The sequence below is a fragment of the Equus asinus genome, chromosome 4 (genome assembly GCF_041296235.1).
Source record: "Equus asinus isolate D_3611 breed Donkey chromosome 4, EquAss-T2T_v2, whole genome shotgun sequence".
In the NCBI taxonomy this organism is placed as follows: Eukaryota; Metazoa; Chordata; class Mammalia; order Perissodactyla; family Equidae; genus Equus; species Equus asinus.
The window spans coordinates 44,238,843-44,260,429 of record NC_091793.1 but is presented as its reverse complement, the minus strand read 5'-3'; the positions used below and the strand labels follow the sequence as shown (position 1 = coordinate 44,260,429).

Sequence of the window (21,587 nt, the reverse complement as noted above, 5' to 3'; positions counted from 1 at the left end):
CAAAGAGTATGGGATGGGAGAGGGAGGAGGGATGTGTTGAAGGCGAAGCTTGCTCTGGGACATGGGGTAGTCTTCTCGTGCCTGGGTCTGTGCTGTACTTCTCCCATCTTCTTATGGTAACAGACCCCACCTCCTCTGGCTTCAGAAGTGTGGTCTTGACTGAAGTTGGGCCCAGCATGGTAGCTGGTAGCGTGTGCACATGCACACACACAACCACAGCTAGTGGTCCAAGGAGCAGGTGGATGGGTGTCCTAAACCAGGATAATCAGAGTCCTGAACTAGGATTTTTCAAACTAAAGCTGGGGCGATAGCCCTTTCCTCTTTAGTGCCAGATGTGAGTCTGCAATTGCCAGTAGACATGGTTCTAGCAACCCTGAGACTCAGGTCTGAGAGAGTGAAGCCAAGGTAGAGAGGATGCACAGAGGAGAGAGAGCTCTGAGGGCCTTGAGTCCCTAGTTCCAGCAATTTTGCCTTCCTGGCTACACAGTCTTCCCTTGCTCCCCTCCACTCTCTCCCAGCCTTTTATGTTTTCCATGAGCTAACTGGAGTTGGGGTTCTGTCATTTGCGACTGAAAGAGTCCTGATTAATACAGAACACATAGCCAGGTGCCCATGGAAACAGCTTGAGATAGATATTATCATCCCTGTATCCTCGAGGAGTGAGCTGAGGCTCAGAAAGTTTAGATCACTTGCCTGAAGACTCATGCCTAGCAGACTGCGATGCCAGGACTCGAATGCAGGTCCGTCTAACTCCAAAGTCAGTGATCTTTCCATCATGCCACATTTTCTTCCTAATCTGTTCATTATGCTTGGCATTCTTTTCTATAAATAGGGGGCTTCAAATTTAGGGATATTTGTGCTATTGAACTTCCAAGTTTCCTGCTTAATGACCAAAAGCTATGAGGGCCAGACAGTGAGGTCTCTGGAGCATTTCCCAGGCTCTGACTATTCCCATTTTAAAAGTCACTGGTAGCAGAGGGCCCGGTTGCTAATTCTGCAGAAGTTTAAAGTGAGTGACCTTATGACCAAAACGTTATTTTCCTAAACTTTATCTTGTTTTATAAGTTCAAAAGGAAACTCGTCTTAATTCCAAGCAAGAGTCACAAGGAGGTGATAATGAACTGATCCCAAAGCTTCAGAACCTGACAACATCTCTCTGTGAGCTTTTCTCAAGCCCGCCCCTCTATTTATCACTGCATACTCTTCTTTATAGAACCTTCTTTTCCTTCTATTCCATTAACCCAAATGTAACCAAAGACAATCATTTCTAATGAACTCATTCTAGGGCATTGTGGCAGAGCCCATTGTCTCCAAATTGTTATTCTCTCCTCTTTTCTTTCAATAATAGAAGCTCCGATTTAAAAAAATATATATTTATTATTTTTAATGGAGATATAATTCACATATCATAAAATTCACCATTTAAAAGTGTACAATTCAATGGTTCTTTTAGTAGATTCACAAGGTTGTGCAACCATCATCACTAATTCCAGTTCATTTCATCATCCCCAAAATAAACCCCATCCCCATTACCAGTTGCTCCCCATTCTCTCCTCCCTCCAGCCTCTCTGGCAACCATTAACGTACTTCCTATCACTATGAATTTTCCTGTTCTGGACATTTCATATAGTTGGAGTCATATACTGTGTGGCCTTTTGTGTCTGGCTTCTTTTATTCAGCATATCGTTTTCAAGGTTCATCCACATTGTAGCACGTTTAAGTACTTCGTTCCTTTTTATTGCCAAAAAATAATAATATTCCATTGCATAGGTATACCATTACACCAAATTTTGTTTATCCATCTATAGTTGAGGGATCTTTGGGTTGTTTCCCACTTTTTGGCTATTTTGCCGCAATGAACATTCATGTACAAGTTTTTATGTGGACAGATGTTTTCAATTCTCTTGGGTATGCACTAGGAGGGACTTGCTGGGTCATATGATAACTTGATGTTTAACATTTTGAGAACTGCCAAACTATTTTCCACAGTAGCTGTACCACTTTACATTCCCACCAGCAGTGTACGAGGAGAACCCTTGGTTTTTGGCTGGGCATACTGAGCCTGGAAAAAGGTCAACTTTCCAGCTTCCCTTGTAGCTATTGCAGCCATATGGCTAAGTTCTGGCTTATAGGATGGGATGTAAGCAGAAGTGGTATGTTTCATTTCTGGTGGAAACATGTCCCTGTTGCTTTCTCCAACCTACTAGCTGGAAGGTCGATCCCCAGTCTTACTCGATCCCTCAGCTGCATTTGACATAGTGGATCAATCCTTTTCAAAACAGTTTACTTGCCTTAGTTTTAGGATGGTATTGCCTCTGATTTTCCTACTCCTTGGGCTTCTAGGATGGTTTAATAGTCTCCTGATTTTGCTCAGACTTCATTAGCTGCTGGAACTTTCTTGGGGATCAGTCCTCCAACCTCTCCTCTTTCCTATCTGTACTCAACCCCTAAGAAACTGCATCCACTCTTATGGTTTAAGTATCATTCACTTGCTGGTGAACTTCCAGCCTCTGTCTCTCCCCTGAACTCCAGAGGGGTGTATTTAAGTACTCAGATGACACCTCTACACTTGGATGTCTAAAAAGCATCTCAAACACAATGGCCCAAACGGAATGGTTGATGCCACCACCAACAACCTGCTCCTCCCCCAGTGTTTCCCAACTCAATAAATCACAGGCCCATTTACCCACACGCTTTTTCTCTTTCTCTCACACCCTACATTCAGCATATTCTGTCAAGTCTATGTTAAAAATATGTCCAGATTTCAACTACTTCTCGCCATTTCTACCACTACTCTACACCTTAACCTCGACCTCGAAATCTCTTGCTCAAGTGATTGCAATAGTTTCCTCAGAATGGAGAAAGAGTCTTTAAAAACGTAAGTCAAACTCTGTCACTCAGCTGATCATATTTAGAATGGCTTCCTGCTATATCTAGAACAATGTCCAAAGTCCCTCTCATGGACTCAAGGTTCTCTGTGATCTGGCGCTTGGCACCTCTTCAAACTTGTCTCCTCCTTCCCTGCCTCATTCTACTCCAGCCACACTGGCCTTTCTGCTCTTCCTCAAACTAGTGAGCTTACGCCTGCCTCAGGGCCTTTACCCTTGCTCTGCCCTTCAGGCTTGACTTGCTTGCTTACCTTATTCAATTCTTAGCTCAAATGTTGGCTACCTCCCAGAATCCTTCCTGATTATTCCCACTTCCCAGCATCCTCTCTTCCTTTACTGAACCTTATCATATTCTTATCAATTTGTATTTGTTTATTGTTCTTTCCCCTATTTGAATATAAACTCCACTAGGGCAGGGACTTCTGTCTGCTTCAGGCTATATTCTCAACTTCTAGAAGAGTGTCTTGCATGTAGTAGGTGCTAAATAGTGCATGAATGCCTGAAAAAGCTCAGAGCATTATGGTACCACATGAAATGAGATTCGTGAAATCACTTTTTAAATTCTGGAGTACTAATGTGTAAGCTATACTGACATACATTATATTTTAATCAGCATTTGTCAAGCAGCTTCTTTTGTTCTAGGTAATGTACTAGTCACTATAATTATAGAAATAAATAAGACAAAGTTCCTGCTCACTCTAGCTGGAAGGTCGAGGGTGGGAACAAATATAGATGTTATTCTAGAATGATCTATCCGAGGGCTATCTAAGCATACTGAAGGAAAGGAAGATTTATTTTGCTTGGGAGTACAGGAACGAATGAAGCCTTCATGAAAAAGTCACATTAAGTGTGATTTGAAGGTTGTGGTTGAACTTATCAGACAGAGAAGCAGTAGAAAGGGCATCCTGAGCAGAGGAAAGAATACAAACAATGTGGGTGCAATGTGGGTACTCTACTATATGGTTTGCTAAGCATCTTCTCAAAACAGGTGCCTTCCTCATTCCTACTTTTCTCTCCCAGAGCCCCAGGCTTTCTTGGACCCGACTCCGCCAGGTACCTGTTTGTTTTTCACTGTCTTTCTCCCAGTCGGTCTTCAGTGGGTAAAAGGTTACAGCCAGAGAGTTCATCCTTTCTCTCTCCAGAGGACCTGGCAACTCTAAATTATTCATCTTTTTACTTCTTGTGCCCAACCTCACAGCTGTCCAGGGATTTCAGATACAGTTGAGCGGATGTTTAAAACCCACCCTCATAATACTTTAATAGGGGCAGATACTTTTTAACGAAACATTTAAAAGTTTTCTCATGTTTACGTAAAAATTCCTCTTACATAGTTTCTCACAGATTGTCTGTTGAAGAGGACATTTGGCTTTAGAATTTAAACGAGTCATAATAAAGATAGCAAAATAAGTAGGAGACAGTGCTTAACACTGAGCAGTCCATATTTATTAAATGAATGAGTGATTGGATGAATTAATGAATGAAATAAATTAACAATTTGCAAATGTGTTGTATTCTCAGAGTTGGTTTTGTAACTTAGTTGTTTTGAATTTGGGATGCATCTTCCAAAAGAAACAATGTTGTAAATGATACTTAAGTGCCAAGAAATCCCACGAAGGCTGTTCAGCCTGTAATATAGGAGTAAAATGCAGAAAAGTAATGGTATTGTGTAAGAACATGGTTTAAACAATTTTGAACACTGATATTTGAGAGAAAGTAACTTTAATTAGAAGATGAGGTGGCACATGAAAAGTGTGGCAATTCCCAAAGGGACTTCTAAGCCCCTCCAAGCTTCTGGAGGGCACTGTCTCCTTTCTACATCTATTTTCAAATTAAAATGTATGCATTTCTTTCCCTTGGTACAACCTCATACTATTCTTATAATCAGCAAGAACTATTGTTTGCCTGGTAGGCAATCAATAACTGTCGTATTCCCAATTGTATGGAAGGGTGGGAAAAATTTCTTTTAAGAAATTATAAAAGAGTTGCAACAGATGATCGTGTCACAAACAGCAAACATGTATTTGTTATGTTGTGTCACAGTATTCAGAATAAAAGGAAGGTGATGTGCTATGCTCTTGAAAAGCTTACTATTTACAGAGGGAGTAAGACCTACGCATAGAAAGAAAAAGCACTACTGGGTAAGGTGTGTTGGGTGACAAACAAGGCCACAGCTGTTCAGAAGAGGGAGTGATCTTTGGGGTCAGGAAGAAGGAAGGAAGGGCTTGCATCTGGTCTTGTGGAAAAGGATTTCAGACAGGAGAGAGTTGGGAGACTGTATGAGGTGAAATTAACTGAAATATTACTTGAAAGAAAATACAGGAAAAGGAAATAAAGGAAAAGGATGAAACATGTGAGCATGATTCTATCCAAGAAGAAAGAATATGGTGGGGAAAAGGATGCTGGATGATTTCCACATGAAGGTCATACAATGGTTCACGAAAGGTTGGTTCTGGCTAGAGTCAACTGGGAACAATGCCCTTGGAGTTTTCAAGCGATAAGGCAGCCTGCGATCAGACTTTCAGACGTGTTTGCAATTGAGATTGTGCCTTAATATACTTAGGTGTTTTTATAGCATATAGAATTTGTATAATTTTATGATATCCTGCCTGTTGATTTTGGTGACACACCCTACTGAACAAATCTTAGTGATTCCTAGAGAAGGAATTTCTGTAACTTTGCCGTTGGTATAAAAGGCAGTATTCCCATCCCTCCCCCTTCCTTCTCTTCTGGCTTTCATTAACTGTCTGAGCCTGACCAAATCACTCCACTCCCTGGGTCCCATTTTCTTATCTCTAAATGATAACACTGAACTAGATCATCTATCCCTTGCAATCTAAAAACCTGATTATGAAATCTTCCGAAATGACAAAACACAACATACCACGGGGATAAGACCTAATTATACTGCCTCAAACAAATAGCTGTGGTTTCCAAAATGGTTACTTCTGAATATCACGGATGACTCAGTGATCCATATTTTTTTCCAGCATTAGGTGACCTTTCTGCTCTCTGGGCTGTTCTGGGGGCGCTGAGATTTATCTAGAAAAAGTAGTGTGGGAAATACAGGGTTTTCCTTCCATAAGAAAAGTGGCCAGAGTTCGCTCCTATCTCCTTCGCTTCAAAAGTTTTCTGGGGAGCCACAAATAGATAAAATATTATCTTCCCACCCTGGAGGTCCCCTTCTTGGGTTTTCTTTGAATCGACGGGCACGAGCGTCCGAGTTCCCTGACCATGGAACCTGACAACCCAGGCACTCAAGGAGCCGCGGGGTGGGCCGGGAGGGTCTGCGGCGGCCCGTAGGCGTGGGCGCGCCGGAAGTGGGCTCGCCACACTTCCTGTGGTCGGCCCGGGTGCTCGCCACACTTCCTGTTGATCCTGAGGGCAGGGCTGAGAGGAGGGCCGACGGGCGGGCGGCGGCGGCCACTGGCCAGGCGTGAGCGCGTGCCGGGCCGCCAGGGGCACAGAGCGTCCCTCTCGTCGCTCGAGCCCGGAGCAGCCTCGGCGGCTGCACCTCCCGCCCTCCGCCCTTCCACCCGGCCCTCGGCCCCGCTGCGCGGCACCATGCCTGCCGTGGACAAGCTCCTGCTAGAGGAGGCGTTGCAGGACAGCCCCCAGGTACCTCCGCCGCGCCGCTCCCCCTCGCCCGCGGGCGTGAGGCCGAGGAGGCCCCTCCAGCCCCGGGGGGAGGCCGGGGGCACGCCGGAGCCCGAGGGGGCGCGGAGGGGGCGGGCCCGGCCCTGTCCTGCGCCCGGGACCCTCCGCGAGGGGACATCCCTCAGGCAGAGCCGGGGGACCCGGGACAGCCCCCGCGGCCGGAGCCTTTGTGTCCTGACCTCTTTCCCAGCAGCTGAAGCTGAGGCTCCCCGGCCTCGACTCGGGCTCTGCCGCTGACCAGCTCAGTGCCTCTGGCACGTAGTTTAAACCTTTTGGTGCCTCAGTGTTGTCATCTGTAAAATAGGGATAATATCTGTACCTGCCTCTTAGAGTTGTTAGAATGAAGTAAGGAAATGCCAATAAAGTTGTTAGCGGACAATGTCTGATAACAGAGTAAGGTGTTAATCTTATTTTTATTATTCCTACCGCTACTGATGTGATGGGACCGGGTGGGTTTAGGGCCAGAATGGGAGGTAGAGCCTGGATCTCTTTCCCAGCGGTACCAGGCCTCCCTTTGGCCCTGTTTTCCCATTTGTGAAGGGAAAATTACAATACCTGCCCCGTTTATCGCCCAGGAGAACTTCATTAGCACGCTCAAGATGAGAGTGGAGTCCTTTGAGCTCTGTGGATGAAAGCTGGTGTGTAAATATAGCAAATGAGTGCAGAGTGACTTTAGTTCATAATTCGGTGCACCTTTCCCCGGGGGACCTTTGTTCTCCTTCATTAACATCTCCTCAGCTTCCTATCTGCTGTCCTGGTTCTGCATCCCTGGGTTAATTTCAATAAATCTCTTTATTCCCCAGTGTCTCAACTCTTGAAAAATTAGAATGAGATTAACCTGTTTCCTTTCAGGGTTTCTTTTCTCTTTTTGGTTCTTTTCCTTTTTCTTCTTAGTGATTGTCCTCCCAGGATGATCCTATGCCCACTCTGCATCTTTCCAGTTCAGAATAAGTAGTCAGAAGGGCTGTGTGCTCAGTAGCCTTGAGCGGGTTTCTTTGTGTTCTTCCTTACACGTATGCAAGTTAGAAAGAGTAAGCAAACTGTGGGTTTTTTTTTTAATTGGTATCTGCTGGTCTGATTGACTTTTCAAAGGACTTTTTTAAGTCTCTAGACTACTGGCATTTTAAACAGACCAAAACCCTTGGTAGAAGTCATTTTTCTCACCCATCCTGGTCCATCCTCGCGTATATTGTATGGGATCTGAAGATAATAATGTAGAATTGCTAACGATATCATTTTGAATGAGGATTTCCATTTGCTTTGTAGTTGGAGAAATTGAGGTGCAAAGATGTATTGCTTTCTTAACTGAATGTGGCGATGGCTGAGCCAGATTGGAGAGGTTGCACTGATTCTCCACGTTGCCCTCACCAATAAGTCCCATTCTGAATTTTTGGCTCTCCCGTAAATGAATACGCACTGTTTCTGAGTGGTTTACAGGATTTTCTCAGCTGTGAGGAAGCGGAAGGAGGACTGGCAAGCAAGTCAGGAGACCTGGGTCCTAATTCTGGCTCTAACTCTAACTTATCATGTGATTTGGACAAGTCACTTATCCCCACTCTGTGACTGACTCAGTTTTCGTCTCTGCAGAATGAAGGACATGGAGCAGATGATCTTCAAGGGTCTTTAGAAACTTAAAATTCTATCATATCTGCATGGTTTATGAGCTTGTGTGTGGAAGAGGATGTTTAGAAGCATTGTCATTCCTATTTAACCTTCCTCTTAATGTAAGGAATTTGTCAGTGCTTTCAAGACCTGGATGTTACCCAACAAGGGTTCTTGGGGAGCTTGTTAAATGGAAGCTAACTTTCAAGAAGGTCTTTGATGATCGTCAGAGCATATTTATTTAACATTCTTGTATGGGGCATGTGCCTACTGTGGCTTTACTCCTAAGGAGACTCAGCCTTGGACCTGGAAGGAATCTAACCCAACTCCTTAGTTTAAACGAGTAAAAAGTAAAAACAATAGCAAACACCTATATCACGCATGCATTTTATGTGCCAGGAACTGTTCTAAATGTTTTACCTTCATTAACTCACTTAATCCTCCCAACAATCTTATGAAGTAGGTCCTCTATTAAAATTACAAAGAGCAGAGAAGTTAAACAGCTGGCCAGGATTGTACACTGTAAAGTGGCAGAGCCAGGATTGGAACCCAGGCGGTCTGCCTGTGTTGTTCAAGTTAGCCCAGCTACCTAGCACCTGGCTTTTCTGTCATTGGTGACTTAAAATGTTTCACTAAAGGAAAAGATCCTAAGAAACCGTCTATTGTTTGTTTCCTCTAGTTTTATGTAGAGTAGTTATGAGGGTTGCTCCAGTAACCTGGTTGCACAGGATTCATTAAATGAACACAAAAGCTTTTGTTTGAACTCAGTGACCCAAGAAGAGCTGAATAGCGCTTGACTGACCTTAGACACATCTGTTCGTTCGTTTCTTCCGTTTTAGTACTGCATGATGTATTGTAAGACTAGTCCATGTGCGTACATGTATTATTTCTGGTTACCTTTGAGCTATGAGAGGCAGAATGTTTTGAGGCTTGAGATGCTTCTCTCCATTGCTGTCTGCTCCTGGCCAGGCACTGCTAGGTGCTGGGAATGTAGTGACAAATAAGAGTGCCTGCCCTCCACTGGGTCACAGTCTAGTCCCGGAGACAGATAAGGAGAGCGGCAGTTCGCTACTGTGGGAATACTGCTGTGGTAGGAACACAAATGCGACTTGGAGCTGCTGCAGCTCATACTTCAGGGCCTTCTTCCCTTGTCTGTGAGTAGTATGCTTCTGAGAGAAGGTGAAGACAAAAGTACTATTGCTTGCTGTTTTGTTTTGATTTTTGTCTTTTGTTTGTTTGTTGCCTTTGCAGTTGGCATAACTAAAGCACAGAGAAATTGAAGACTTAGTTGTGAGATTATGCAATGAGTGGTCCAGCTGGAACAGCCCTCTCCACCAAAGCAGGCCTTTCATTACTCAAGCAAGATGCCTCAAAACCTGACCTGGTGGTGGTTTTCATTGTGGAGGGGTTTTGTCCTGCGGTTCTCTTGGTGTATAATACGTTTTTCCATTCTGCAGACGTGGTTCTTCTGAGACATTTCTCTCCTTCCGCCAAACTGTGGGTGTAAGAACTTTAATTGTTTTTCCCTTAAAAATGATATATTTATCTCATATATATACATGTATATATCTAAAACATATATGTTATATACATTTTAAATACACATATGTATTTTACAATCAGAGCTATTAAAATTGTGTCATTATATAATTAGATGCTATTCTTGAGAGTAAAAAATGTCTCAGACTATTTTATTAAGTAACACCCAGTTTCTTTAAGCTAGAAAGACGATGTGGAGCTGAGGCTCTATCTGTAGGGTGTTTAGTTTTGTTTTTCTGTCCAGGTATACTCTTGAGGGTGTCAGGTAGTAGAAAAAGAATAGAATTCAAATTCCAATGATTCTGCCACTGTTACCTTAGGCAAGTTACTCAATCTGTCTGAGCTTGTGTTTCCATATGTGTAAAATTAGAATAGAAATAGTTACTTAATGGAATTTTTATGAAGAGTAAATAACATGTGAAGTGTCTTCTTACCTGCATGTCATAGTAACTCCATAAATGATTGCTGTTATTGTCTTTGTAAGTAATGTGCACCAATGTCTTTCTGACTTTTTTGTAGAATTTTTGAGCAGCTGGTGTACCTTTGCCTGGTGCTTGGTCTCATTCCTGCTTTATGTCTCAGAATATGCCTGTTGTTCCAAATATAAGTTTAAGCAGATGTGGAGGTGACAAATTTGGATATCAAAAAAGTGTCTGAGATAGCAGGGTACATTTTTTTCAGGGGTGATCATGGCCTAGTTAAATTAGAAGGGAATGACTGGAGTTTTCTAGTCAGTTCTAATGAGTGTCATGGTAAACATGTCCAGAGTGTAAAGAAGGAAAATGAACCAACACTGGTTATGTCATTCTGTGGCAGTTGTCAGAAGTGAGAGCATGACAGTAGGATGACCAAAGAGAAGCCAGCTCCAGGACTGTGGGCTGTGGACCAACAACGTGCCCACTGATAAAACTCACCCTGCTGGGTGACGAGTGCAGCCTCCTGCAGTGGAGGAGACATGACCATTGGTGCCACCCAGACCTGGCTTTACCTCCCAGCTCTGCTGCTTCCCAGTCATAAGAGATTGAGCAAGTTTCTTTAACCTTGATGAACCTCAGTTTCATCTGCTGTAAAATGGGGTTAATGTCTCCATGGTGTCCACCTCATAAAGTTGTTGGAAGAATTAAATGAAATAAATATTTAGCGCTCAGCATAGTATCTGACACATAGGAGGTACAGAGTAAATGGTAGTTTTAGTTTTCTTTCTATTCTCTTTGTAGAGGACATTTACATGAGCCCTTTTCAGCTTCTCATTTTCCATTCCATTTTATTCCTAAGAATATTAAGAACAATAAATAGGACTTGACTAAGTGGACATCAGTAGTATTTACAAAAATTAAATATCCTCAATCCAGTTGTATCACTCTTTCCTGCCCTTTCTCCTGGATATATTAGTTATAGCAAAGAAAAGCAGAAGAATCGTAATAAACATTGGTGGGCTCCTGCAGCATTGGCACCATGAATACAAAAAGGTCCTCTACTATTAGATGACATTTATAGATAACTGTATAGATAAGAGTGTTGCTGTGGTATTGAAATAAAATCATACATGTAAAGCCGTTAGTGCTGGTATATAATAAGCAAAGTTCATTATCTTCATTATCAGTATCATCTGTTATCACTATATGTCAGGCACTGGTAGGAACTTTATGTACCTTCCTTATCTCCAGTGTTATTTGCAAATTAGTGTTAGAGCCTGAATTTGAACCCTGGACTGACATGGTCCCAAGATGATCCCAGATCCTTTGAGAGGCCCAGTGGACTGTAAGCTCCTGGTGAACAGAGTCAGTTCTCATCACCTTTCAGTCTCAGTTCCCAGCACAGTGTTTCATCAGTTATTGGATGAAGGCAGAGATGCATACATGAATGAATGAATATAAACTGATAGATCACCCAGTATAGTTTCTGAGAATGTCTTTTAATCATCTTTTTTTTTTTTTTCCCAAATAAATAGTGTATTTTAAAGAGATGTAATGAGGAATTCTAAACCAGTGTTTTTCACCTACTGGTTGACATCCACTAATCCATTAGTGGATTATGAGATCCAGTGGGTGACAACTATGATTTTTGTTTTGTTTACATTCTAGTCCTTCTCTTGATGAGAATTGGTACTGAAGAGAGTACATTAGTCTCAAGAGCAGGTATTTTAGCCTTAAAGACCTCTGGCAAAGCCAGGATAAGCATGTATTGCTATGAAGTGCACCAGAGTTGGCAGAATAAAGTCAGGGGTGGAATGATCCAAATGCCTCGGTTCCTGTGCCAGTTTGTGGGGGTGCTTTGGGGTCGGTTATTGCTCTTACCTGAGATAGGTAAGAAAAAGAAGGAGTTGAAATTCATCTCCAGGAAAATAATGAGCCGTAGTTGATTGTTCTTTGTAAAATGCTTTGGTATTACCTTATTAAAGGCGTTTCTGTAGCTTATTCTTCCTTCTGTGCCTAATGGTTTATTTCCTGAAATAGAGATCCCATTATCATTAATGTAGTATTTTTAATTCCCACTGTGCTGGACACGTTAACGAAAGTCCCTTGAGTAGGTTTGGTTTCTTATGCGATGCCTTGATACTTCTTCACACACCATCCAATGTATAAATATTTCTTTAGTGCTCTGCGTGTGTCAGGCACTATGCACGAAAGTGATAGGAAATACCTTTCATCTAATGACATGGCTCAGCTGGTCTCAGAGCACTGAGTAGTTAGTCTTCCTGAAGGAACTGAGCTCGCGTTCTTGTTAAGTTGCTTTTTTAGTTTTGTGTCCAGAACTACTGCCAGTGGGCCCAGGGTATGTGAAATTTCCTGGCCACGAGTTTGAAAATTGGTTGAATAAAATATGACGAAAGACATGGAAATTGACTGTAGTATCTTAAGAGGAAAGAATGATACACTCTTATAAGACGTCCAGGATTGCAGAAAACCAGACAGATGGTTAACTGCTGAGATGGTGCCGTGCTGGGTGACCACACCTCAGGTACACATACAGGCCGACTCTGACATCAGTTTATGGGCTTGAAGGGAGAAGCTGCCCTTTTAACGCTTTTTTTTATTGGATGGACTTTCCTGGTTCTTAGGTAGAGGCTGAAGTTGAGACAAATAATAGCACTTGAGTGTTAATCTTTTAAAAATTGGCTTTGCTTCTCCGGCCCTCAGTCCTAAAATTGTATTCAGTTTGCCCTCGCACTGTAGTCTACAGAATTAGAAAAAGAGTTCTAAATTAAAGCTCCTGGAATCAACTTGTACTAGTTTATCAATAAAATAATAAAGCTAGAGAACAGGCAGCTTTGCTCCCCATTTCTGTGCGTGTGTGTGTTTTCTACCTCCTTTGTAACTTTTACACTCAGAAATAAAACTGACGTCTTTTCTTGTTTTTTTGCAGACTCGCTCTTTACTGAGCGTATTTGAAGAAGATGCCGGCACCCTCACAGATTATACCAACCAGCTGCTCCAGGCCATGCAGCGTGTCTACGGAGCCCAGGTATCCCGCTGTCCCCTCACCGGGAGAGGAGCAGAGTAGGGGCCCTGGGCCCTCATCTTGAACTTCTCTCAGGAGGTTGAGAGATTTGAGTCAGAACAACATCATTTAAAATTTTGAAATAAGATCACAATTGTTTTTCTCACTTCTGTTCACCTTAAAAAACAGTTTGTTTTCATTGCTTAAGAAGGAGGATGATTTTCCTGTAACTAGTAGAACCAGTAGAGAGGGACCACATAACTGTTTTTAATTTTTAAAAAAAATTCCACCCCAAAGGGAAACATTCAAGTCTCCCCTTCCTACTTGTGAATGAGTGGGTTCAGTGTCCGAGACATGCTCTTTGTCTTTCTCATAAATGGACAGTCTAAGATGTCAGTGTAGGCGGCTAGAGGTGTTTTTTCAAGCGCTTCCTCTGAAAAGATTTGAGTCACAGTTCTGAAACTATTGGGTGGCTTCTTTGTTTTGAGGAACAAATATCTCTGACTTGCAAAACATGGAAAATAAATTGCTGAATAGCAAAAGTGAATCTTTTTAAGATCAGGAAGTGCCCATGTAATACTTTCTAAGACTTCTGAGTTCCTTAAAACTAAAATTCGTTATATTACACGTCAAAATATTATGGCAACTGATACTTTTCATTATTGATTCCTTGCTGACTTAAGTCTGTGCGTGTTAATATGTTTCTTTTTTCATTGATCTCTAAAGAAATACATTTAGTATAAAATAATAATCACATATAGTCATTTATTATTATATAGCTCTTAATATTCATTTATAATCACTTACTGTCATCGTTGTTTTATTAGTCATTCATTCATACCACATATGGGAAAAGGACTCAGTCTTTGCCATTAGGGAACTTACAGTTGGGTTGGGAGACAGACAAAACAATTACCAAAGAGTGTTAGAGGTGCTAGGAGAGGGCGGTCACCTAACCGAGAGGAATTGTGCTGGGCATCCACAGGAGGATGATTGTGATCATTGAGATTTATTGAATACTTCATAGCTTCCAGGCACAGTTCCAGGCATAGTTTCAGGGGCTTTTACGTGGTTCATTTCATTTAAATTCCCCCAGAACTCTGAGGTTGGTATTGTTATTGTTCTCATTTTGTAGGTCAGGAGACTTAAGGATTCTGATGATGAGTAACTTGTCCCAGTCTAACCCATTAATACATGGCAGAGCAAGTCAGCCTGAAGCCAAAGCCTAAACTCTTAACTACTAAGCATGGGGATGGTGGCCTGAAGTAGGGAAGTGGCAGTACAAATGGAAAGAGGCGGATGAATTGCAGAGGTATTTAGGAGGTGGATTGGTGATTCATTGGATGTGAAGGGCTTGGATGGGTGAAGGATGAATCAGGAGTGACGCCTAGGTTTTTAAGTTGAACATCAGGGTGGATCGTTGTGGGGAGGTGTGTGTCTGTATGTGTGTATGTGTAATGGTGGGGACACCAATCATAATTCTTTCTTGAAAGGCTGATTCTTAGGTGTTCATGAGACATCCAAGTGGAGAAAGAGATCTTGCTGAAAGTTCAGATCCAGAGTTCAGGCTGTAGATAGAGATTTGCAAAATATACTGTGTTATACAAGTATAACTTATTAATTGGAACTGATTTTAACAACCAAAAGAATCAGGTGCTCATTTGTGGTTTTGCTTGTTTTGATAAGACATTCAGAGAAGGGGACATACTTTGTCAACTTTAAGCCCTATTTATTCATATTGTATGTTTTTGTATTTTTCCCTAAATATTCAAAATTTAAGAAAATAGAAATTTTTTTTACTGGGCTCATAGCTGAACTTGCTTGCTATTCAGTAATTTGAATATTGTCATTAAATGGTTTGTCTCTTGTTTAAGGTTTAAGAGTCCCAAGACTTAGGGACTGTGTCTCTGCCACTCCTAAGAGACTGTTCTGCCTTTTATGTCTGTCAGACTCATTTACTTAGAGATGTCCAAACACTCTCTTGTGTGTTTTTTCTTTTGAGCCAGAAAACTACATTTTGCCAAAATTAAGTGGGTCTTGCATTCCAAGAGGCTGTAACGGCTTTTAATTCACACCACATGATCATCACATGGGTTCTCCTACTGGCCAGAAACCCTTCCTCCTGCCTCGGCGTTTGCTGCAGCAGAGGCAAGCGAGAACGTCTGGTTAGTGCTGCCAGACTCAGCGACACTTTCCAGCCGTGGTCAGTGGCATTCAGATCGGCTGGGTCAGGGTCAATTGGTTTTTCAGGTTTATTTGAAGGCTTAGGTGTTTTGTTTCTTTTTAATTAAAAAAGAAAACTTTTCTGACCTCTTTTGGCTCAGTTTGTTTATATGTGTGTGTATACACATATATACATGTGTATGTATGTATATGTTTATGTATGTGTGTGTGTCTGTCTGTCTATATATATATAGACAGATAGACACACACTCACACGTATATATAGTAATACTTCTCAATGTTTTTATTCAACTTTTTCCCTAAGTTATGTTTTCTTGGTTTTATTTTACATTGTTTCTTAAATATTTTATACCTAGACATGTTGAATTAGATTAATAGAGTTTTATAATTTCATTTTTAAAAACAGAGGCACTTAGCAAGGTGTTTATTTTCATTATTAGATTTTAAAAACCAAGTTTATGCTGCTGATAAATGATAAATGTTCATAAACGGTATTTTAGCTGAGGCCACATGTAAATTTCTGGATTCTGATTTAGTGAATGTCTTTTGGACGTTAGTTTTAGAAAGAGGAAGAGGGAGAAAGACTAGAGGAAAGTTCTGTGAGCAGTTTTGCTGACTGTAGCTGGTTCTGAGGAAATTGTACATTTTATTTGGCTTACGTGCTAGAATGAAGCTATAGGCCATGAGCTGTTTTCAGCATTTTACAGCAGTCGTGGAGTCACGTCTGGTCTCTTAACTCAGGTGTGCCTTTGCATGTGGTGGGAACCAAGTGCTCCATTGTGGGTCATTTGAATGAAGGAAGCTGTGCGCATTTCTCATGCGTTAGTAAAGCAGAGACCAGTTACTTAGATCTGCTATCTTTCAAACTATTGACGTTAAAAACTTCCATAGTGTCTGAATAGAAGCGTATGTATACATACTCAGTTAAATCTGCTCAAATTTTGTGTTTAATACATTTGATGTACTTGTTTTGATTCTGTATATCTGCCATAACTTTGTCTCTTTCCTAGAGAGGTTAAAAATTTTTAAATCTTTTAGAAATGGATTTATTAGGATCTTACAATGAAACTTACCAGGTAATCTTACGTCTCCTCTCAGGTGTTGTACTGAGAAAACGGGCAGGTCAAATGATGTTCCCGGGAGTGTTAGTGAAACCTGCCAACTCTTGGAACCTGTCTTTGTCCTCCAACAGATGACAAGCCTCTGTAGTTGGTGCCTTCAGTCTGGTTGGAATTTTTGTTTGTTTTGGTTGCTTATTTTTTTAAGTACATTTTGGATGGAATTCTTTGAAGTGAGAACCATGGTTAAGGCTCTTTCTCTGTCCTTCAGCAAAGCAGGCATACTCAAACGTAATCCCATCTCTGCAACTCTTCTCCCCCAAACCTTTTGGAGTACAGAACTACTAATCCTAAATGAAATGCCCACACTGGAGGTGGGAATAGTATCTTCGCAAATTGGGGTGAGACAGTGGGAGGGGATATGAGTAAAATACTTCAAAGGGAAGATATTCATAAATTTGGTATTATAAAGAAGAAAATATTTTCTTTAGAAACAATGATATATATAGATAGCAAACTAAGTGAGTTAATGTACCTATTGGGAAACAAAATGAGAGTCATGGGCATCTGGGAGCGTGAGCTTGTGATGGGGAGGGAGAAGGATATGGGAGGCCGATGGAGGCAGAACTATATATTTTAATAATAAAAATAATAAAAACAGCCTCCATTTGTTAGGCACATAAATGTATCACACACCAGGCTAAGCATCTCCTGTGTATGGTCTCATTTAGCTTTCACAACAAAGGAGAGGTATTATTATAGTATATATGTGTTTACAGATGGGGAAGCTAAGACTCAGAGAGGTTATGCAGCTTGCCTGTGGTCACACAGCTGATGAGTGACAGAACCAGAATTTGAACTCAGATTTTTGACTCCAAAACCTGCACTCTCTCTGAACCACTGTGCTGTAGTCTTGACATACTGGTCTCCAGAAATGGCAGCAGAGGCCAAGGAAGTAGGAGCTTTCACAGGTTGTTCTTGTCACTATAGAACAACCCCCATTTATCAGCCCAGCAGCTTTGTATAGTATGTTAGAGGTGGGAGCCAATTCCTTTCTGTGTCCCAGAGTAACTTCTCTGTTTAATTAGTTTTTATCCATAATTGTTTTAATCAGTGCATTTTAACAGCCCTGAACTGGTCAAATTCAGTTTTATATGACGGACTGGGAAGAAATATGTATGTAACTTAAGGAGTGAGAGCCTCAGTGGTTTCTGGAAACACCTTCAGAGGCCTGGGTTCGTGCGCTTGGTTTGCATGTGGGATCTACAGCTTTTCCTTGTGCTGGCATTCAAGGCTTTCAAGTTGGTATGAAAGGTTATTCCGGGCTAGGCTCATTCACTTAGGTCTAGGAGTTAAGTGTGTGACCTTGGACTCATCAGATCTGAGTTCCAGTCTTGGCTAGGCCACTTGCTGTGAGACTTTGGGCAAGTCACTTGATTGTCTGAGTTTCCTTATCAGTTAAACAGAGGCCATTATAGCAACCATTTCATAGGTGTTGTGAGGGTTAAATACCTGTAAAGTGCTGAAATCAGTCCCTGGCATGAAGTGCCCTTGGTGTTAACGTAACCATCTTCTGAGACAGATAATAACAGTTACGGTGGCGCAGTACACTGGGACTGTTATTTGGATTAAATAAAAGCTTGGGCCTCTGATCCTGACTTTCTTACTTGCTTTCTTCAGTTCCTGGCTGGGTATTTGATACCCACTCCTTGAGCCACCCCAGTCTAGGCTCCCTCCCCACTGCGCAGCAGGGGCTGCTTAGTGCCTCGGTCGCAACCTCTCTCCACCCTCTGCCCCTAGACCACACCTGACTCCTCTCACAATGCCCCCTTGACTATCTTCCTTTGATTCCATGCCAAGATCTCTCCCAGGTCTCCCCCTAGTCTCTGCCCAGCGTTCTTGGTTCTCCTTTCCTGGCACTCTTTTGCTGGCTCCTTAAGTCTTGGCATTCCCTAAAATTCCGCTGGAATCCTCCTTTGGTTAGTCTCTGTTTGTCCTGTGGACAAGATCACTTCAGCAAAGCCTGGCCATTTCAGAATCTGTTCTAGCCCTTGTCGCTAGGTCTTTATTTCAAATGACTTTGGCCTGTTGTCACTGTGGAGAGTGAGTTCTCAGCTCTTTCCTGAGCTGTTGCATCCTTTCCTCATCCGTCTTGCTGTCTGCAGGGCAGTCTCTTCCCCCTTGAGTCCCTCCTCCACCTTGTAGCCAAACCAAGCACGTCCAGACCCCCCTTCCCTCCCTGTCTTCAGACGCTTCTGTGGCTCCTTGTAACCACAAGGCAGAGGTTGAAACTCCCCAGCAGGGCACACACACCAGCGTCAGCCTGGTTCTCTAACCTCATCTTTGTCTCTTCCAGAATGTGCCAGGCCCCCTACACATCTCAGGACTGCTGTACTGTTCCGCTGCCAGGAATCCCCGTCAACCCCTTGCCCTGCCAAATGGCCTTCCTGGCTTTAAGACTGACTCACGTCTGAGAAGGTGTCTCTGACATCTTTCCTTTCTCCCCTCTCTCCCTTCCTGACCAAGGCGCCCTTCACCCCAGTGCCCACATGCCCTGTACACGTGGTCAGAGCACTGAAGGTGTAGTGAGTGGGGTTTCTTGTCCCTCTGTGGACTGTGAGCTCTGAGAGCAGATTCTCTTTGTCTCCAATGCCCAGCACCCTGCCTGGCCCTGTTGAGTGTTTAATACATAGGTGTTAAGTGAAGGACTGGATTCGGGACATCTCCACTAACCATCAGCACGTCCCAGCTGTATGCCTCATTGTCATTCTCAAGTCTGTGTCCCCTGCTCAGTTCCTTAGCTAAGGCACGGTCCTCCGTCCGGTCCTCCAGGCTAGAGCCGGTTTTCCTTGCTCCTCCTCCTCCCTCACTCATTACATATTGCTGTTTTTACCTCGGGAATACCTCACAGATCTCTGCCAGCTTCTCCACTTTCTGCTTCAGGCTCAGACCCTTTTTTATCTCCCACTTGACTTCTACAAATGGTTTCCTGACCCTCCTGCCATTCTCTCGCTTTGGTATTTCCCTTCCACCACAGCCACACATGGTTTTTCTTCTCCTAATGTCTGATGTTGTCATTCTCCTGCCCAAGAGCCTCAGGACTTCCTCCTTGCCCCCAGAATAATGTCAAAGGCCTCAGCAGGCCTCCCCTTGTGGCCCGCCCCAAGCACAGCTTTCTATCCTTCGTTCCTTCTGCTCTCCTCACTGCTGTCTATGTGCACCCCATTTCAAGGGCTCCTCAACTAGTGCCACCCATGACCCCAGCTTTGTGGGAGCCCTGTGATGGACGAGGCTTTCACCTGCTTGGCTTTAGGCAACATTTCTGACTGTATACTTGGTATAAATCGAAGCAAATGCCTACATTGTGACTTTGACTCTAGCAGATTTCCTCTGTCCCTGCTTCCAGCCTCTCCATGCCATGGCCTCTTCACCATGGATGGTGCCGCCCGCAGAGGCCTTGGGATGGTTTCAGGTGACAGTCGCAGTTAGTAAGCGCTCTGTGCCACAGTAAGATAAACATTCCTCTGCCAAAAGCTCAGTTTTCCTTTCGGGTTTTGGCAACAGCCTTGGAGGTTCTGTTTAACATAGGAGATGCTGTCAGTAAACCCTTTGTCAGGTTATCTTTTTTAAGGATTCTTATGAGGCATCAAATAGCGTAGATAGTAGTCAGAGAGCTGTTCCAGAGTGTCAAAGGAATCTTGCTCACAAAACTCCATTTAGAATCTGAATTTTAGGCCACCTCTTCCGCTGGACTACAGCTAGAAAAGTGTGGGATTTCTGTTCCTGTGTGCAGGCCCTGCGGGGTACTAAGTGGGTACAGTTTTGGTCTTTGGATCGGAATAGCATAGTGGTAAGAACTTGGGCTTTAGGTTGTGAGTCTGGCAGATCCGAGTTGAGTCTTTGCCTGCCAGTTACTAGCTGTGTGATTTTAGAAAGTTAGGGTCCTTCGTGAACCTTTGTCTCCTCATTTGCAAAATGAGGATAATAGTACCTACCCCATAGGTACATTGTAAGGATGAAATGTGATAATAGATAAACAGCACTTAACGTTTTTATTTTTGTTTCCAAATTAAGGCATTTTCTTAGCTGGCTTTACACCTTAGAAAATACCTTGGTTACCAAATGAACAGTTTCCACTAATTCTAAACTTAAATTTTCAGAAGTTTACTTGTTGGAGGAAGAACATTCTTATGCTCAACCCAAAATACCTTTATTATAGCCTTCAGCAAATATCAGAGTTAACTAAAATGTATCAAGTGCCTAGAACAGACAATAAATATTAGCAGCGGTCTTTGTAATTGTTATTACTAGTATTTACTCTTCACCCATGCTCCAGTTTTGCAAGTCTTGTTGCAGAGATAATTATGTGGGCTTACCTCACAGGGTGTGGATTAATTAGCTGATGTTGGTAAAGCATTTCATAAAACCTTTGTGTACAGTAGATTAAGTATGAGATTAAAGTTGGTATAGTTCAAAAGCCTTTTCCTGTAATATGCTCTGTACAGGAGAGGTTCGTTTCCTTTCAGGGCAGGTGACAGACCATTTTGTACGTATGGTTTGTTCCCAATGGCCTCATACCAGTAGAACAGAGTCTTGCAGCCTGAAATCACACTCATGTGAAAATACCCAGCATTTTCATAAGGTATTTCCGGGGGAGGCCTGTCAGAGGCCGGCTGTCCGCTGTTTGGGAAGCAGCTGCTATGTGCTGTGCCGCCTCGTCCTGGGCTGCGGTGGAGGTGTGTGAGCGGCTCCTGGGTGCAGTCTGACGCGGCCAGCTCCCTGGCAGGTTCTTCCATTACTTTGAGAGCAGTTTCCGGTAAGCCCTAGAGAAGAGAATTCAAGTAGCCTGTGGTTCTTTTTGTTTGAAGGCGTGGAGGTGGTTATCATACCTGTTGACCAGTCTCTAAAGGATACAGATATGGAGAAGAAAAGTTTTAGACTTCTCTAAAATAGAGAAAAGAATGGCTTAGAAGAGTAGAAAATGGTCCTTGCATCTGAAATACTGTGGCCTAATGGGGAGCCCTCTGAGGGAGGTGTGGTGGAAGAGTGGGTCTGTGGAGACTTTTACTGTCTAAGCAGGATCAGCAATTACAGCCCTTGGGCCGGCCTCTTATTTTTGTAAATAACGTTTAACTGAATGAATCACACTCATTCATTTATGTATTGTTTATGGCTGCTTTCGTTCCACAGCAGCAGAGCTGAGTAGTTGTGACAGAGACCA

General features: G+C 42.7%; 1 protein-coding gene across 3 annotated transcripts in view; it reads left to right on the top strand.

The window, feature by feature from the left end:
- The first annotated feature begins 6,237 nt into the window (after positions 1-6,237).
- Positions 6,238-21,587, top strand: part of APPL2 (adaptor protein, phosphotyrosine interacting with PH domain and leucine zipper 2) — a 54,008-nt gene continuing 38,658 nt past the window's right edge. Inside the window, exons 1-2 of one of the 3 annotated variants that reach the window (XM_014865816.3) lie at positions 6,238-6,503; positions 13,050-13,148. In XM_014865816.3, the coding sequence (XP_014721302.1) occupies positions 6,450-6,503; positions 13,050-13,148 (153 nt within the window). In that variant the 5' untranslated portion in view covers positions 6,238-6,449. Of the gene's footprint in view, positions 6,504-9,395; positions 9,648-13,049; positions 13,149-21,587 lie in introns of those variants that run through there. The other 2 variants (XM_070507193.1, XM_070507192.1) reach the window with 2 other exon arrangements.